The sequence below is a fragment of the Notolepis coatsorum genome (genome assembly GCF_963971535.1).
Source record: "Notolepis coatsorum genome assembly, chromosome: 19".
NCBI classification, from domain to species: Eukaryota; Metazoa; Chordata; class Actinopteri; order Aulopiformes; family Paralepididae; genus Notolepis; species Notolepis coatsorum.
The window spans coordinates 26,005,009-26,025,008 of NC_140183.1; the positions used below are offsets into that span (position 1 = coordinate 26,005,009).

The 20,000-nt window shown below is 41.1% G+C and overlaps 1 protein-coding gene across 1 annotated transcript in view; it reads left to right on the forward strand.

The window, feature by feature from the left end:
* Positions 1-20,000, forward strand: part of LOC311246428 (neural-cadherin) — a gene marked incomplete at its 3' end in the record, with an annotated part of 215,198 nt that overhangs the window by 2,323 nt on the left and 192,875 nt on the right. Inside the window, 1 exon segment of the mRNA XM_084336584.1 lies at positions 19,919-20,000. This exon segment is cut by the window's right edge and continues 144 nt beyond it. Within this exon segment, the coding sequence (XP_084192710.1) occupies positions 19,919-20,000 (82 nt within the window).

The window sequence follows — 20,000 nt, forward strand, 5'->3', positions numbered from 1 at the left end:
ATCAACGCTAGATTATCATTATTATCCTTCCTCGTGCATACATGAAATTGCCCTCGTAGCGTGGCGCTCCCCCCGCCACCTCCTGCACTCAACGGTAAACAGCCACACACACACACACACAGACAGCTTCGATCGGGATAGAAAGAAATATCAGATCAACGCAAGATTTTATCCAATTATCTGTCCGTCCCACATTGCCCGGCATTGCATATGAAGGGGGGGGGGGGGGGGGGGGGGGCAGCATTGCAGATGTAACGTTGTAAACGCTAGTCCTGCCGGAGTATTTAAACCCCACCCGCACGGATCAGATCGTCCCAGAAAAGAAACTACACCATTTCTAATGGCTCGAAGGCGTAGGCGGCGGTATTTGCCCTTTTGCGAGCTCAGACCCATTCCCAATGATAACATCAGGCCGGATGGATGAAAAATGTATGGATATAGCTAATAAAAGAAATAACGATTAAAACCCGACTTTTCTCGTGATTGGCGCTGAACGGTTGGCGAGTTAACCCGACTTTTCTTGTGACTGGCGCTGAATGAGTTAATAGTGGAAAAAAAATTTGTTTGCTTGTTTTTGCTGTACCCTCATTACATTTTGGATCAAATGAGGAATATGAGAGAAAAACATATACGATAATAACGTGTTTTGTTTTGCAGCATAATGCACGTTACAATATATAATATATATATATATATATATATATATATATATATATATATATATATATATATACATTTTGATGAATAAATTATAAATAATAAATTAACTGTAAAAATGTACATTCAGTCATACCAGTTCATATATCAAGAAAAATATTTTTAATTTTTGACATGCATTTCTTGTGTGTATGTGTCTATCCCCCAATATGCCCAGACAATGAAAATAACCTCTCACATGGTACTGTGAGAGAGAACTTCGAATATGTGAGAGAACAGTGTGATTTGTGACACTGTTTTGATTCCACATAGTAGAAGGGTTTTTGTGACCCTTTATTTTTCTTCATGTGAGGTTGGACACAATTACATTGTGTGATTTGCTTTAGAAGTGCAAGGGATCCAGGGAATGATCTTTGAGTAATGAAGCTTACCAATGTACCTGTTGTACAATGTGTCTGTTGTTGTGATGCATTGAGGTCCATCGTTTGGTTTTAATGGTTAAAAAACAGGGGATGTTTTAGTGAACACTTATAAGAGTAAAGTTGGACACAGGGCTGACCCCTATTAATCGATTAGTCGACTAATCGGTCGAAAGGAGCCGTAGTCGACTGGCCAACATCTTAGTCGAATATAATAAAAAAACTTTATTTTTATTTAATTTTTTTATTTTTGTATAATTTTTTCCAAAAGAAAAGAGGCCTAGAAGCGTGGCTAACGCTAATGGCACGCATACCAGAGGCTAACTGCCTACGAAAACAGGCACAGAGGCACTGAAAGAGGATTTCACCCATCTAATGAACACACTAGACTAGACAAATATCAAGATGTATCCATCAGTGGACCAATTGCATGCTTTTGCAGAGGACAAGAAGCCTTCAGTCGACTCCTTCAGACATTAAGAACCCCCCACAGCCCAAATGGAATGAAAAAAATGTAAAAAGAAAAATTCTAAAATTTCTTTTAAAAAGAAATATTATAATTATTTTTTCTTTTTTTTAGTCGACCAATAGTCGACTAACGGCAAATTTTGGCCAATCCTAGTCGACCATCAAAATCCTTAGTCGGGGACAGCCCTGTAAATTTTTTTAGTACTCATATTACTTATTACATTTAGCTGGTCAATATGGCCATCTGTTGCCTATTGGGCTTTGCCATGTTGTGATTATTTGCAGCATATTTATTTTATGCTAAATGTGCAATACCTTATTATTTCTGGACAATATTTGTGATTTGGGATGTTATTTTCTTATATGTCAAAACTGTACAAATGCAATAAAAGTATTATGATCAATTAAAGGCATTCAGTTATTTTACAGACATTAGACAATGTTGGTTGCATACCCATTGTTTACAATCACTATATATACAGTAAGTATTTCTTCAAGATATTTTGCCAAGCCCAAAATGTAGCCTCTTGCGCAACTATACAGTACATTTGAATGAAATGTCAAACGTAGAATGGACTTTTCCTGCCCGCCTGTTAAGATATTTTGGGAAGAAATAACCACACTATTATCAGGATTTTTGTTTTTGACAATACCTGTAATGACTTCTGTATTGTTGCTGAATGATGTCTCTCAGTTATCACACTCTGTTCTTGTAAAAAGGATAATCTTGTCCGGTCTTACGGCTGCCAAAAAGCTAATAGCATCACGCTGGATTCAACCGGATAAAATGTGCCAGAGGGTATGGATTCTTACCTATCTTGATGTGATTTACCTAGAGATATCTACCGCACAAATTCTAGGTGTTAATGAAGCCAGCATAGCAATCTGGTTAGTGGTGGAGAGGATAAAGCATTATATGAACTTTTAATCCTTGGTATCAAACGGAATAATGGATGTATTCAAGGGGGGTCCGGTGGGGGGGGGGGGGGAAGAACGAGCAAGAGCATTTATGTGTTGTATTGTATTGTAATTAATCTGTGTATATCTTTAATCTTTAATCTACATCTATTTTAATTTTTAAAACCGGGCTGTCATTATTGTTAGTATTATGTCGGTAATAGCCCTGTGATTTATAGTGGATTTCTACTGTAAATGTTTGCATGTCATGTCAAAAATAAAAATTTTAAAACATTTGTTCAAAAAAAATTAAAATTTACTTTTCCTCAGCTTTAGAGAGAGAATTGTGCACGCTAACAAAGACCGTCCCCGGACGAGATAGCATGATATTAACGTATGTGAATTCTTCAAACGGGTGGTGTTTCCCTTTTAATGCTCACACACCCCAAAGTGAACCAGCCATATCTATTCCCTGTGTGAACCTATTAAGTAAAATCTATTAAGTGAACTGTCTCCTCTAATATTAATCTGTTGCCATGGAGAGAGAGGGCAGTGACTTATGTCTGCCTCAGTAGCCCGCAGGGCCTGGACAGTTAGTCGATCACAGAGTCATCCATCTATTCCACACTGAAACTAAACACCCACATCCATTCTGCATCTCTTCCACACTGAAACTAAACACCCACATCCATTCTGCATCTCTTCCACACTGAAACTAAACACCCCCTTCCATTCTACATCTCTTCCACACTGAAACTAAACACCCACATCCATTCTGCATCTACAGTACACTTCCACTATAAGGTACACTGAGATTACAAGCCATGTTGCGTTTAGGTCTCGCCGTGGTATCTCAAATTGAGGTATTATCAAAGATATCAAAAAACAACACACGATTCTTATATGTGAGGAGCATGGGACGACATATTGGACAGATGCCCCATACAGCTGAGTTTGGGTTAGCTGACCCTGACAGAAAAGTACAATGATATTTCCCAAGACCCATCATGGTATTTCCATCATTCTGTGGTCACTACAATGATGGTATGACCCCCAAGAAATTATGGAAATTCCATGATATTACCATCTGTATCATGGTTTAACTTGGATTATACCATGGTAGTATTTAAAGGTGATAAAGATAACATTTAGCCACTAGATGTTGCACTACTAGAGCACCAGCATGTCATTTATCCAATCAGGTGCATTCCACATGAGCGGATCTCGGCCTGTCTGTCCGACATCTCCGCCTGGATGACGACCAACCACCTCAAACTGAACCTAAGCAAAACAGAATTGCTCCACCTGCCGGCCAAATCCTCCCCCCTGACCGACCTCTCCATCACAGTCGAGAATGCAGCTGTGACCGCGTCGCCGACCGCCAAGAACCTTGGTGTTGTCCTCGACGACCAGCTGAACTTCTCTGCTCACATCGCAGCGACAACCAGAACCTGCAGATTCCTCCTGAGCAACGTCAGAAGGATACGCCCCTTCCTGACAAAAGAAGCCACCCAACTCCTCGTCCAATCAACAGTCATCTCCCGCCTCGACTACTGCAACGCACTGCTAGCTGGCCTCCCGGCCACTGCCACCAAGCCTCTTCAACTCATTCAAAACGCAGCGGCCCGCCTGATCTCAAACCTACCGAAGTCGGCCCATGTCACCCCACTTCTTAGGGACCTGCACTGGCTCCCCATTGCTGCACGTATCCGCTTCAAGGCCCTCAACCTAGCATACCGTGCGGCAAAGGGAACCGCTCCCGCCTACCTCCGGTCAATGGTCTCTAACTACACACCCTCAAGACCCCTACGCTCTGCATCTTCTGGCCGCCTCAGATCTACTCCTATCCAAGCTCCCGGAGGGTCATCAAAGAGAAGCCGCCTATTCTCAGTCCTTGCCCCACAATGGTGGAATGAACTACCCATCCCAGTTAGGACAGCCGAATCCCGTCCAATCTTTCGCCGTCGACTAAAGACTCACTTCTTCAACCATTATCTGAAATGATATAAAAAAAATTAAAAAAAATCTAACCCCGACTAACCTTAATGTCATGCACTTGTCCTAATAAACTAACCTACACTGTAACACGCAACACTTTGATGAACATTGTTACTCAGCTGATAGAGTTATACCCTTCTTGCTGTCTTGTCGCACAGAACTTGTAAGTCGCTTTGGATAAAAGCGTCAGCTAAATGACTAAATGTAAATGTAAATGTAAAATGGGAAGTAGGGAGGGGATACATGCACGCAGCATGTAAACAACAACATACATTTAAAAACAATTCAATAATCAATAATCTTTTGGACTGGGAAAGCAATACTTTTATTTCACACTTTTGTAAAAGAGCTGTGGTGGTTTGTTTCTTTGTTTTTTTATGATTCCTTTACATTAAAATGTTATTAAAACTTTTACCGTGGCAGTGATGATTTACACAATGGTATGGTCAAACTACCATGATATTTCTTTTGTACGGGTGACTACAGCAGCAACAACCGTGTCTTACCATGTTTTTGAACATGCAAGCAACTACACAGTCCGAATAAATAGCGTGACCGTTTGCAGTGTCCTCTGCTAAGTTGACTAACAACAACAGTGTCAGAAATTCAGAGAGCAGAGAGTAGGTAATGAGGAGCAGATATGGATGATTGACAGGTTGGATGCAGCTGTGGCCAATTCAATCCCCCTGGTTTTCAACAGCTGTGGAGCTCTCTTTCCCTCCCTCCCTCCCCCTTTCCTCTTCTCATCCCTCTCTCCCGCTCCTCTCTCTTCCTGTCTTCTGGTGCCCCTGGGGGACAAGGGTTAAGATGACCCTGTATCCCTCTAGTCTTCAAAGAGAGATCAGAGAGGGGGGCTTGTAAACCCGCTAACACATGCAGGCTTATACACACACACAGACACACACAGACACACACACACACACACATGTTACCCCAGCTGGCAGAAGGGTCCTTCGCAACCTTCCTCTCTGCCCAGCGATACACAAATAAATAAATAAATAAACACGCTCATGCACACACAAACAAACAAACAAGTACACCCCCCCCCCCCCCTCAAGCCTAAGACCTCCATGTTGCTCCCAACCGGACATCTGTGGCTGTAGCGCCCTTTCCGTCTTCCATCACTACGATCTGTCTCTTCCGATCACACATGTAAAGGAGTGTAATATGAGTAGATTTCCTGCTGAACCTCAACACACACCGTCAAGCTAGATATCGCTACGTACGCCGATGCGGCGTGACAACTTGTGTCACAATAGCCGACGTGGACTGTGAGATAAGTCACGTTGAAGCTCCATGCAGTGTTTAGAATCTGCTGTGACGTTTCCTTAGAGTTGCGTTCTGTTTGGTACATCAAAGTATTTCCCATATGTACGGAGATCAAGTCAGTCTTCTTTTGAAAAGGAAATTGCATGATGGCTAGCATGAACATAATATGTAAGTCATTATGGGATATTTTTAAGATTGCATGAAATGAAAATGTTTTCCACTCCATTTGATTCCATTTGTCTGCAGCCAGTCCTCATCTATTTATCACTAGTACCAAAACAATTAATGAAAATCCTATTTGCGTCTAAAGAAATCCATTGTTTTCTCTTTCTGGTGAAAGTATACTTGATCCATGAGCTATGCCACTTTGCACTTGAGGGCGAACACACACACACACACACACACACACACACACACACACACACACACACACACACACACACACACACACACACACACACACACACACACACACACACACACACACACACACACACACACACACACACACACACACACACACACACACACACACACACACACACACACACACACACACACACACACACACACACACACACACACACACACACACACACACACACACACACACACACACACACACACACACACACACACACACACACACACACACACACACACACACACACACACACACACACACACACACACACACACACACACACACACACACACACACACACACACACACACACACACACACACACACACACACACACACACACACACACACACACACACACACACACACACACACACACACACACACACACACACACACACACACACACACACACACACACACACACACACACACACACACACACACACACACACACACACACACACACACACACACACACACACACACACACACACACACACACACACACACACACACACACACACACACACACACACACACACACACACACACACACACACACACACACACACACACACACACACACACACACACACACACACACACACACACACACACACACACACACACACACACACACACACACACACACACACACACACACACACACACACACACACACACACACACACACACACACACACACACACACACACACACACACACACACACACACACACACACACACACACACACACACACACACACACACACACACACACACACACACACACACACACACACACACACACACACACACACACACACACACACACACACACACACACACACACACACACACACACACACACACACACACACACACACACACACACACACACACACACACACACACACACACACACACACACACACACACACACACACACACACACACACACACACACACACACACACACACACACACACACACACACACACACACACACACACACACACACACACACACACACACACACACACACACACACACACACACACACACACACACACACACACACACACACACACACACACACACACACACACACACACACACACACACACACACACACACACACACACACACACACACACACACCTTTCTGAGGTATGAATGACAGACTGATAATCCGGCCCCGAAGTAGCACCCCAAAGCAGCCGAGGGACAGTTGAATGGTTGTTGCCCTTGCCACACATACCTACATTATATCATATAGTATACAATGCTAATTAATACTAACCTACCCAAAAAGGGTTTAAAAATGGCACATATAAATATCTGTAGCATAAGAAACAAGCTAGCTGAGATATCAAAGATTTTACTATCAGACAATTTCCACATCTTAGCTATATCAGAAATACACCTTGATTCTACATTTGAGGATGGGGCATTACAAATTGATGGATACAACATTTTTAGGAAGGACAGGAATGCATTTGGGGGAGGGGTTGCTTTTTATATTTAGAATCTTATTCCAGTGAAGATTAGGGAAGATTTAATGAATAATGAAATTGAAACATTATGGCTGCAAGTACACTTGCCTAATTTGAAGCCTATGTTGATCGGTTGCTGTTATAGACCACCTAGTGCAAATAATGTGTATCTAGAACAAATATGTGACATGTTGGACCAAGTGTGTGATTTGAGTAATGAGATTTATTTTATGGGTGACCTTAACATCGATTGGTTTTCATTGAAGTGCCCATTGAAAAAACTACTTCTAACAGTAGCAAATGCATGTGGTCTATCACAGGTAATTAACAAACCAACTAGGATTTGTTTGAAAAATGATGGTAACCAGGTCTCCACCTGCATTTATCACATTTTTACTAACAATGCGGAGCTATGTTCCAAGGCGGTATCTGTAACTGTTGGTTGTAGCGACCATAACTTAATTGCGATTGTGAGGAAGACTAAAATGCCAAAGCTGGGACCTAAAATAATTTCCAAAAGATTGTATAAAATGTTTAATCAAGACAGCTTTGTGAAGGATATTTAAAATCTATGTTGGTCAAAGGTATTGAGGGAAAAAGATCCCGAAAAATCTCTATGGGAATTTGATAAAAATGTTATGCCACTTGTTGACAAACATGCACCATTGAGAAAGTTTACCGTCAGAAGCGTCAGAACACCATGGTTGGATGATGAACTAAAATAGTATATGATAGAACGTAATCAAGCTAAATTAATAGCAAATACATCAGGTTAGAAATCAGACTGGGAGGTATATTGTAAATTAAGAAATGTTGTTACAAAATGTAACAAAAAGAAGAAGAAATTGTATTATGAAAATAGGTTTAATTATATTAAAAATGACAGTAAATTATTAGGGAATACTCTAAATGAAATAATGGGCAGGAATAAGAAACCTACCCCATCCTTTTTAGAAACAGAAGGAAAATTCCTCACCAAAGCAGTTGAGATTGCTAATCATATTAACAATTATTTTATTGGAAAAGTAGATACAGTAATTTAAGGAATAATATGCAAACAATAGATAATGGAACATTTAAGTAAACTGATGGAAAGAATAGTAAGTGAACAGATTAAATGCTACTTTTCTTTGGACACATTAACCACTGATTTTCAACATGCATATCGTGAAGGACATTCAACAGCGACTGCTTTAACACAAATGACGGATGATTGGCTGACAGAGATAGATAAAAAAAGAAAATGGTTGGCGCTGTCTTGCTTGATTTTACTGCAGCATTCGACATCATTGATCACAAATTCTTACTTAAAAAACTTGAATGTTACGGTTTCTCCTTATCTTGGATTCAAACTTATTTAGCAAACCGGAAACAAATCGTTTTTTTTAATGGGAGTTACTCAGAAGTTAAAACGGTAAGGTATGGAGTACTCCAAGGAAGTTGCCTTGGGCCTTTGCTCTACACCAGGGGTCGGCAATAGGCGGCCCGCGGGCCTAAATTGGCCCCCCAGCAATAATTTCTGGCCCGTCAGTTTATTTTGAGAATATGATATTTATTTTATTTTCATCATATTATTTTTATTATATGCATACTTTATGTTTTATTCATGTTGAGAGTGAATAACAGGTATAGGCAGTGAGGTGCAATGTACCATATATATATATAGGCTTGCTCAAAGTGAGGTGGACAGCGCGTGGTGCTGAAATGGGAAACACGCATCCATGAAATAAAAACACCAGTTCAGTAAGTCATTCAAGCTTTATCTTTACTCATGACTGACGGCACCACACATGCATGTGAACAGTAATGCAATTAAAAACAATGCAAAAACAATGCAATTAAACTTTAAACAAAAAGAGTGCTTGAAGAAGCTCCTGAAATGACGGCGCTATAGGTATTTGAATTACGAGACATTCGTTAACTAAATAAAAAATACTATTTGGCATTAAACAGTAATGCAATTAAAAACATTGCAAAAACAAGGCAATTAATCTTTAAACAATTTGGCAATAACAGGCTTAGTATTCACTTAGTGTGAAAAGTGGCATTTCCCGTCGGTCACTATTCGCTGGATATCTGGTGATATGGACGTCATTTTAATCCGCAGGCAGTTCTCAAGGTTTTTATGCGTCAGTCGGTTCCTCTGGGTTGTCTTTATCGCATTCATTGATGAAAAGGACGACTCGCATACATAGGTGGAAGGAAACATTGTGAGCACATACAATGCGAGTCTCTTGATGTTGCTGTACTCTTCTGAGCATATACCCAAAAGGCACTCACAGACTCCGCACTCCGCAACGCATCGTTGACAAGGGAGGTTGTTTGGAAGTCCATTAGCTCCATTTCCAGTGCAGCTTATCTAACAAGGTTAACTATCATAATCGATCGTCCCACTATATTCCTTTATCCGTAATTGATCAGTCTCCCCAGTTAGTAGCTAGATTAATATATTTAGCGGAAGTGTCAATAATCGATTGCGGGGGATTCCCCAATCTGGATGCGTCAGATGCGTAGACCAGACCGTCTCATTTAACAAGTATAATAATAAGTAATACAACGGATAAGTTTAACGAATTCCATATAAATCGATAGTTTTAACATTAAACATTCAACATTAAACCGGTCCGTGGCCGTCAGATAGCCGGTTGCGCGTAATGTAGGATAGACCGATAGAGAGAGGCGCTTTATAATACAATGGAAAAAAGACAAAGGTATAATGTTCAGTGCAAACATGTATATGTCGTTTACAGTTTATTGTGCCACCTATGCAGCTCGTTTATTTTGACAGAGTTAAAAAAAATTCACTATCATTATATTAAATTAGCCATTGTTTTTGGTTCTGGCCTGCCATACAATGGCTTGGGGGAAAATTGGCCCGCGGCAAAACCTAATTGCAGACCCCTGCTCTACACCATATTTACAAATGACATGCCTCTTGTCCTAAATAAGTCCTATATTTCAATGTATGCGGATGATTCAACGATTTACACATCAGCCTCTACAGCCAATGAATTAAATACGGTCCTAAAGGCAGAGTTGCAATCAGTGATGGAATGGATAAAGAATAACAAACTAGTTATAAACATATCAAAGACAAGTAGCATACTTTTCGGTAATTAATCAAGTCCAGGAGACTAAACTCCTAGGAGTAGACAGTAAATTGTCATGGTCACACCATATAAACAATATAGTAGTGAAAATGGGAAGAGGGATTTCTGTTGTTAAAATATGTGCTCATTTGTTACCACTAAATTCTATCAAACAGGTAATTCAAGCTCTGGTTTTGTCAAATCTTGACTATTGTCCTGCAGTATGGTCGAATGTAACGACGAATAAACTGAAAAAATTGCAAATGATACAAAACAAAGCAGCACGTATAGCGCTTCGCTGTGAGTACATAACTAATGTTCCAGCGATGCACAGTTGTTTAACTTGGTTACTTGGTTACTACAAACATAAGTTACTCTGCTCACTCCTTGTATTCACTAGGAATATTCTTGTTACAAAGATCCCCTCAATTTTATATAACAATATCTATAAGTCTTGACAGACACAACCATTCCAAGACTAACAAACACTTACAGACACAGATTAAATCGCACACCTTGATGAGAACCAAGGCGGGTAGATATATACATATACATATGGTACATCAATGTAATAATACATATTATACAACAGGTAGTTACGACCACGCATTGTGATTGGTCGAGAGCGTTCTAAACAGTGAGTATATTCATGAATATACCACTGCACTGGCTTTAGAATGTTGTAGAAAGTTTCAACTGCCATTCATCAAACGGAAACTGTGTCAACATGACCTACTTCGCAGACAACCTTATGTTTGATTTAAGGTATCCGTTAACCATAAACAAGTGGATAGATAAAGAGGATGGGTCTACATCTACCGGTATTCAGAAAAACAGCATTATTAGACATGTCAATCCAACGAAAGACGAGCTGGACGCGCTGGAGAAAAGCCGCAATCAAACCAAGTCGACAGCCTGGGCATTGAACTGGCCCAACTCCCGGAACTGTCCATGGTGCTGATGACTTTTTTGGACTTTTGGTTGCATTAGACTAATACGTCATTAGTTTGCGTTGCCAAACTTGTTGATAGCCTACTCCATTTGAAATTCCATAGCAACGAGACATCTTTAGGAACAATTTTTCTACGCCAAGTTCACTGACATCGATATAAAAGAGCCTAGAATTGTCTGTATTCATCCTATATTTTCCCGCCACAACCTGCTGTATAAAAGCAATAATACACTCGGAAGCCTGTGGTATGTCATGAATATTGCCACAGCTGTGATGCCTACGCCACTCGACCTTCGTGGCTGCGGGCGCATCACAGCCATGGCAATATTCATGACATACCACGGCTTCTTGTGTATTATTGCTTAAATATCACCATTATCTCTCTGTATACAGCATTCATTCTGTGTCACTGTGCTCACATGTTAAGTTATTATTATTCAATACATTTTCAAAAGAAAGTTCCTCTGAAACCTGGGCTCTGGGAAATGCATTTCAAAGGATCTTTCAGTTCGACAGGAGGGTAGAGGCCCCCCTCCCATTGCCTTGGTGTTGCGGCAGCTGTTATCATGATAATGGCGCCAAAACTAACAATATGTCTATATATGTAAGTACTCATGCAGTCCTCCCAATATGACTGTTAGTCTTTCAGCAGAGATCACACTTCATTGTAGTGTTGTCACTGTAACTTGTGAAACGGGTGGCATCTGTCAGCGTTAACAGGTTCCATTTAGTCTGCTGGTAAACAAAAGACTTGTGGAAGATAGATTAGCATTAGCAAGGAAATAGACATTCAAGACAAAATCACAATCAAATTAGCTACAGCTAGCAACGAATAATTTAAGTGCAATAAACAAAAAATGATACATTCACTGTGTGTTCTGCCTCATTTGTTGATGAAACAAAACCAACAGCAACACAATTTACCACCAAGAGCGGAGTTTAGTCTCACAAAAAGATCGCCGTTTTTGTTAGCTTACGTGCTAACGTAATACAGTAGTAACGTTAACACTAGTAGAATTAATGGATGAAAACGCTATTTAACAGATTGCAGAATGGGTACAATACAATACGGCTCAATACAAACAATTGTTAAGGGGATGCAGACTGTTATAGTTTGGACTGGGTCCCTTAGAACAATAACTTGACAACACATGAGTTAGTTGGCAGCCACAGCTTCAGGTTCACTCGGAGCGGCAGGTCAGGAATGAGTTAGTCGGTAGCCGCAGCTTCAGGTTCACTCGGAGCGGCAGGTCAGGAATGAGTTAGTTGGCAGCCACAGCTTCAGGTTCACTCGGAGCGGCAGGTCAGGAATGAGTTAGTTGGCAGCCACAGCTTCAGGTTCACTCGGAGCGGCAGGTCAGGAATGAGTTAGTTGGCAGCCACAGCTTCAGGTTCACTCGGAGCGGCAGGTCAGGAATGAGTTAGTTGGCAGCCACAGCTTCAGGTTCACTCGGAGCGGCAGGTCAGGAATGAGTTAGTCGGTAGCCGCAGCTTCAGGTTCACTCGGAGCGGCAGGTCAGGAATGAGTTAGTTGGCAGCCACAGCTTCAGGTTCACTCGGAGCGGCAGGTCAGGAATGAGTTAGTTGGCAGCCACAGCTTCAGGTTCACTCGGAGCGGCAGGTCAGGAATGAGTTAGTTGGCAGCCACAGCTTCAGGTTCACTCGGAGCGGCAGGTCAGGAATGTGACAACAGACATCGTCGATCACAACACTCTTCAACACAGGCGATACGTTTCGAACAAAAGTTTGTTACAATCATTTTCATATAACGCTACTTGGGACAGCTCTGCTGTAAACATGGTAAATAAATAATCCCGGTTACTATGCCCACACGCAGGGACGCGGGAAGGGGGGGTGCGGGGGGTGCTGCAGCACCCCCTCTCAATTATTGCAAAAAAAAAAAAAAAAAAATTTTTTGTAGTATTTATATATTTGTATATACTGTAACTGTATAACTGTAACACTGTATATTATAAGTTTATCCTGCTCAAAGCACGTCACCATTTTAATATTGTGTGTATTGAGCCGTACTGTATTGTAGCCATTCTCCAATCTGTTAAATAAAGTTTTCATTCATTCATTACACGACTGTATGTACACAATCATACGTGTAAAACCGAGTAGATTTTCGAGTGATGACAGACTGTCACAGACTGATTGAATGACAGGTGAAACAACTAATTGTATTCACCTCCTGTCTCCCGCCCTTCCCACGCGCCACGAACCACTGAGCTACTGTGATACAGTGCTTGCGCAGTCAGTCGATTTGAGCTAGTAGTCAGACTTTGCTAGCACAGAATGTCTCACTCGCAGAAAAGAAAAATATCAGATTTATTTTCGAAACGTCCCGCCGGTCCCAGTGACAGTCCCACTAAATCTGATAAACGTCAGAGAGAGACAGAGACGACAGGTTCAGCCTCAGCATCAGGTATTGAAGAGTTAACTGAGTCTGTTCCCCTATACCCCCCCTCGGGCGCCAGGGGCTTCCACTGAGGGGTGATGCAAATAGGGATGGGGTGTTATGCAGGGGTGTAAAGTACTTGAGTAATTGTACTTCGTTACAATACTTAAGTACTGTTTTGGGGGATTTGTACTTTACTCGAGTATTATTAGGTTTGTATACTTTGTACTTTTACTCCATTACATTTCAGAGAAAAAATACATACTTTTTACTCCTTACATTTAAAATGCAGACCTACAAAGTACAAAGTACAAATCTCACAGGTCCAACCATTTAATTAGTATATTTTAATTGTTTATCTGGCTGAACTAACGTTAACGTTATTAATCCTGCGACCGCAGGTAAACAGCCAATCAAATCCCCATGAATGGAAAATGAACCCGCCCATACCCATGCTGATTGGTCCTTGTGCAACACTAGAAAGCAGGGATCTTTGATTAAACACCTGCTATCAGAAGAATAGACAGTCAGATCCGCATTATGCTGTGGTTAATATTGTGATATTATTCAGGGTACTCCAGTATTTTGTCTTCTGTCTGTCTTCAGCATTGTCTATCGCAGAACACATTCCATTGTGGGCAGAGTGTACGCTTGGTTTCATTCCAGCCTTGCCTAAACACCAGCTGATGATTTCACTAATTGGCTCACCTCTTCAACTAACTCACCTGGTTCAATGTATAGTTAAAATGAAAACTTGGCCCACGATGGAATGAATTTGAGACCCCTGGTCTATCCCTTTCAAAAAAAATTTACTTTTACTTTTTAGTACTTAAGTACATTTAAAAGTAGGACTTTTTGACTTTTACTCAAGTGTGTTTTTAGCCAGATACTTTGACTTTTACTTGAGTCAGATTTTGAGACGGTACCCATACTTTCACTTAAGTATAATTTCTGGGTACTTTTTACACCCCTGGTGTTATGGCAGCTCATGATGGAAAGAGTGCGCACCGAGTCTGATCCCGAGTTGAAGAATTGGCTCCAAAAGAGAGACAACTGGATGTCCAACAACATCCAAAACGAAATCTTACAGCTGCTTGCCCATGATATTCAGCGACAAATTAGAGGCAAAGCATCCAAAAGCCCAATCTTTGGCTTGAGCGCTGACGGAACCACTGATGTCAATCACTGGAAAAGAACAATTCTCGTGTAATATACAGTTAGCCGATGACAACTTGGAAGCTCAGAACTTCTTTTGGGGTTTTTACAATGCCCGGCCCAGACACAACAGCCGAGACGCTGTTTTTGTGTATAAAATACTTTTACGCCTCGACCTGCCCATGGAGAGGCTGATAGGATACTGTTTTGACGGGGCCAGCAACATGTCTGGGGGGTACAGGCTAGACCAGGGGTTCCCAAACTTTTCAGGCCGCGACCCAAAAAAAACGGTGTCAGAGAGCCGCGACCCCCACTATTATAGGAGGTAAAAAAAATTATTTTAAATGGAAATGTATGGTTGAAACATGCAAACGTTCAAACGCACACACACTAATAAGCATTGGAGGCTTTTAACCAGGGCCGGACTGGGGAAATCATTCAGGCCAGGAAATATAGCCCCAGTCAGGCCACTTTTTAAGCAGGGGGTCTGGGGGTCCCCTACCAGGAATTTCCTTGTTACAAAGACTTAATTTCCTGCATTCTGGTGCAGGCATTTTTTGTATTTGTACCCTTTAAATGCCAGTGTTTGTGATGGCATCACAACTTATTGTTAAAAAACAGGCTAGCATATGTATGATTAGCAACAACGCCAGATAAAAAAAAAAAAAAAACCTTTTTTTTTTTTTTTTTTTTTTTCATCTGGCGACCCCCCCAGCACCCCCTGCCGTTTTATAGTTCCCGCGTGCCTGCCCACACGCAACCAATGCAACCGGGATGCGCGCAAAACTTCACCCTGGACTCCGGTTTTAAATGATCACGGTTGCAGTGTTCCAAAACCCCGGTTGCGTGTGGCCGAGCAGTGCAACCGCGCACATTAAGGCTCGGTTACATAACACCCGCGTTCGTGTGGACAGTGCCTGAGTTTAGGCAAAGTTAGTCTGCCTTACTAATAGGGATGCACCGATCCGATATTGGTATCGGTATCGGCTGCCGATATCAGTAAAATAGCTGGATCGGGTATCGATAAAAAATATATATATATATCGGATTTTTTTTTTTTTTTTTTATATAATAAAGAAAATAAGAAATAACCGTTCAGTACATTTATATCTATGTGTTAATTTGTTACATTTAGTTTCACTAAGTTAGGAAAGTAATGTTTTAAGTCAAGCCTGATGTTGCCTTGCACAAAAGAATGATCCCAGTCTCTTCCATACAGTGACAGTGAGGCATACAGTTTATTAATTGAATTAATGAAGTTTATTTTCTGTCTTTGTTTACAACAAATCAAAAACACACTTGTGATCCTTTACAATTCTTAAAAACTAAATATATTTTAATATAAAAAATGTGGATTACATTTCTTTTTATTTGTCTTTTTTTTTTGGAAACAAAATTGGACAATGGGTATCGGATTGGTATTGGCCGATACCCAAACCCAGGTATCGGTATCAATTTACTAACTAATAACTCTGGCCCTAATTTGGAAAATCTGGAAATCTGAAAACCTCCAGTATAGTGCTACGGTGAAATTTCCATTCAGTGACCAGAAGGTTATGTCTTCTCTACATGCTGGGAGTTAGTTGTAACCCGGGAATTAAGATTCATTATCCACAAAAGCGTTTTTAATGACATTATTGTGGTTTGAAACATTGATATGGTCGTGAGACCCTACTATCTGTTTTTCTCCCTATAGCAAGCACTCTAGATTGTGCTTATGCCAAAATAATGAAATTCCCTCCTGGGGTTTGGTTTGTCATGGCAATTTCAGACCAAACATCTAGGTGCTATTACTGAGTCACCAAATGGTAGCTGTTCTTGTTTTGCTCTTAGCCTATTCAAATCAGCGGTGAGCAGTGGTGGCCTAAAGGTTAGAGAAGCGGGGTTGTGAAGGTTGCAGTTCGATCCCCCGGACCGGCAGGAAAAATCTGGGCTGGGGAAGTGAATGAACAACTCTCTCCCATACCCTTAACACCAACCGCTGAAGTGCCCTTGAGCAAGGCACTTAACCCCCAACTGCTCCAGTGGAGTTGCTCAGTGGCCAACGGTGTCAGACTGTGGTTGTACTGGGCAGCTCCCAGGTGTGAATGGAACTTTGTGAATGTGAAGCAGGGCGTAGCTGAAAAAGAGCATCCGTGCTCAGCGAACCTACCCTGCCTGGGTAAATAAAGGTAAAAAAAAGAAATTTGGAGTACTATTTATTTATTCTTTTGGATTCCTTTATTTGTCCCTTTTGGACTAATTACTTGCATAAGCCCAAGGATAGCCATAGGATAATTAAAATCCTATCAGGACTCATACACCAAAAGTATGTATTGGCCAAAATATAATAATAAGGTCTTTCCCCTAGCAACGGGGGCCCCGCCCCCTTTTCTCGTTACTAAGTGACACAATACCATGGCAACGGCACTTTTGGTAATCTTTGACCCACTAAACACTGTGGTTACCCTGCTACTGTATGTGACGAGCCCAGTGCTGCTGCAGACAATGACCTTGGCTCGCTGATAAAAAAGGCCCTCGTCTGACTGGAGACACCCATAGTGACTGATACTGTCCTCCTGCCCGATATCACATTTTAATGCCGATATCGGCCGATAATATCGGACATCCCTACTTGTATGTCATAAATGTCTTGATGAATTGAAAATGGAGGACCCTTATGTAAACAAGATGAAAGACTTTTTCGGGTCTTCATCCTCTTAGCAGTTGTTAGTATTGAGCTGTACTGTATTGTACCCATTCTGCAATCTGTTAATACAGTTTTCAATCAATCAATCAAACCATACTCCAGTTATGTCGCTCCTCTGACATGGATTGCCAATATCGCAAAATCCAGTTAACTTAACATGAGTTATACTACACCAGTTCTGTCCTCACGACATGAGTTTGTCATGACAGCGTGTGTGTATACAGATTCACTCTCAGCCAAGCTCTTTGCCCACCAATCCAATTTCATCATGTTATTGCAGAATAATTTGGGGTATAAGGGTAAAGTTACCTTAGCTCTGAATTATTTATCGACCATCCCCAACTTTTTCTGCAACAACAGGATGGAAGAAAGCTGCAGGTTCTGAAGTGAGTGACGCCAATTTGAGGTGGAACCGGACTCGTCAATTATGGTCGTAGATGGATCTTCATGATCAATATAGGTTTAATAGAGAAACTCATAGTACTAAGTACATGTTAAATGAGCTGAGAGGACTGTTTCCACTGGCCACCTGGGAGGACACTGAGGTAGAGATGGGGACACTCCGCTACACTCAAGAGTAGAGGGGGTGGGGGATTTAGATTTAAGCTATTGTTGGAACAACCAGAAGGGATTCCTTCCACAATTAGAAAGACTTACAAAGACTTACACAGACTAAAGACTTACAAAGGCTTACAAAGACTTACAACGACTTAAAAAGACTTACAAAGACTTACACAGACTTACACAGACTAAAGACTTACAAAGACTTACACAGACTAAAGACTTACAAAGACTTACAAAGACTTACAACGACTTACAACGACTTAAAAAGACTTACAAAGACTTACAAAGACTTACACAGACTAAAGACTTACAAAGACTTAAAAATAGTTACAAAGACTTACAAAGACTTACAAATAGTTACAAAGACTTACAAAGACTTACAAATAGTTACAACGACTTACAAAGACTTAAAAAGACTTAAAGGATAACTCCACTTTTTTTTTAAATTAGCTTATTTAACATCTTCCCTGGAGTTAGACAAGAAGATGCATACCTTTTTTGTCTCTGTGCGTGCATTTTAGCTTTGGGAATAGACGCTCCGTTAGCATAGCTTAGCTTCATCACTGGAAGTGGGGGAGGACAGTAGCCTTACAGTGCCTTACAGTGTATTGCAAGGTCTGACATTGACCAAACTTGATATGCATGACCTTGGTGGGCTCTAGATCAACTCCTGAAAAGGGGGTCAATGTCAGACCTTGCAATCAAAAGTTAGGGGCGCACTGAAATTATGGCAAGGGTTATTAGCCCCCTAACTTTTGATTGCAAAGTCTGACATTGACCCCCTTTTCAGGAGTTGACCTAGAGCCCACCAAGGTCATGCATATCAAGTTTGGTCAATGTCAGACCTTGCAATACACTGTAAGGCACTGTAAGGCTACTGTCCTCCCCCACTTCCAGTGATGAAGCTAAGCTATGCTAACGGAGCGTCTATTCCCAAAGCTAAAATGCACGCACAGAGACAAAAAAGGTATGTATCTTCTTGTCTAACTCCAGGGAAGATGTTAAATAAGCTAATTTAAAAAAAAAGTGGAGTTATCCTTTAAACATTGTTACAAAGACTTACACAGACTAAAGACTTACAAAGACTTACAAATACTTAAAAATAGTTACAAATAGTTACAAAGACTTACAAAGACTTAAAAAGACTTAAACATTGTTACAAAGACTTACACAGACTAAAGACTTACAAAGACTTACAAATACTTAAAAATAGTTACAAATAGTTACAAAGACTTACACAGACTAACGACTTTGTAAATGAGGAGGTACTCATCTGCAACTTTGCAACTAACCCCCATCATAATCACTAATCAGATCACTTAATTTGCCAAATGCATTAATTGTATAGGAATTTGACAATAGAGCATAGACAATTACTGGCCGTGCCACATGCCTATCATCCCTCATTCACGAGCGAACGGTTTGTCTTCATGCAGGCGGCGAGGACTCTTTCGAGGTGGACCGCAGCTCGGGGGAGATCAGGACCACGGGCCGACCCCTCACCCCCAGCAGGGACTA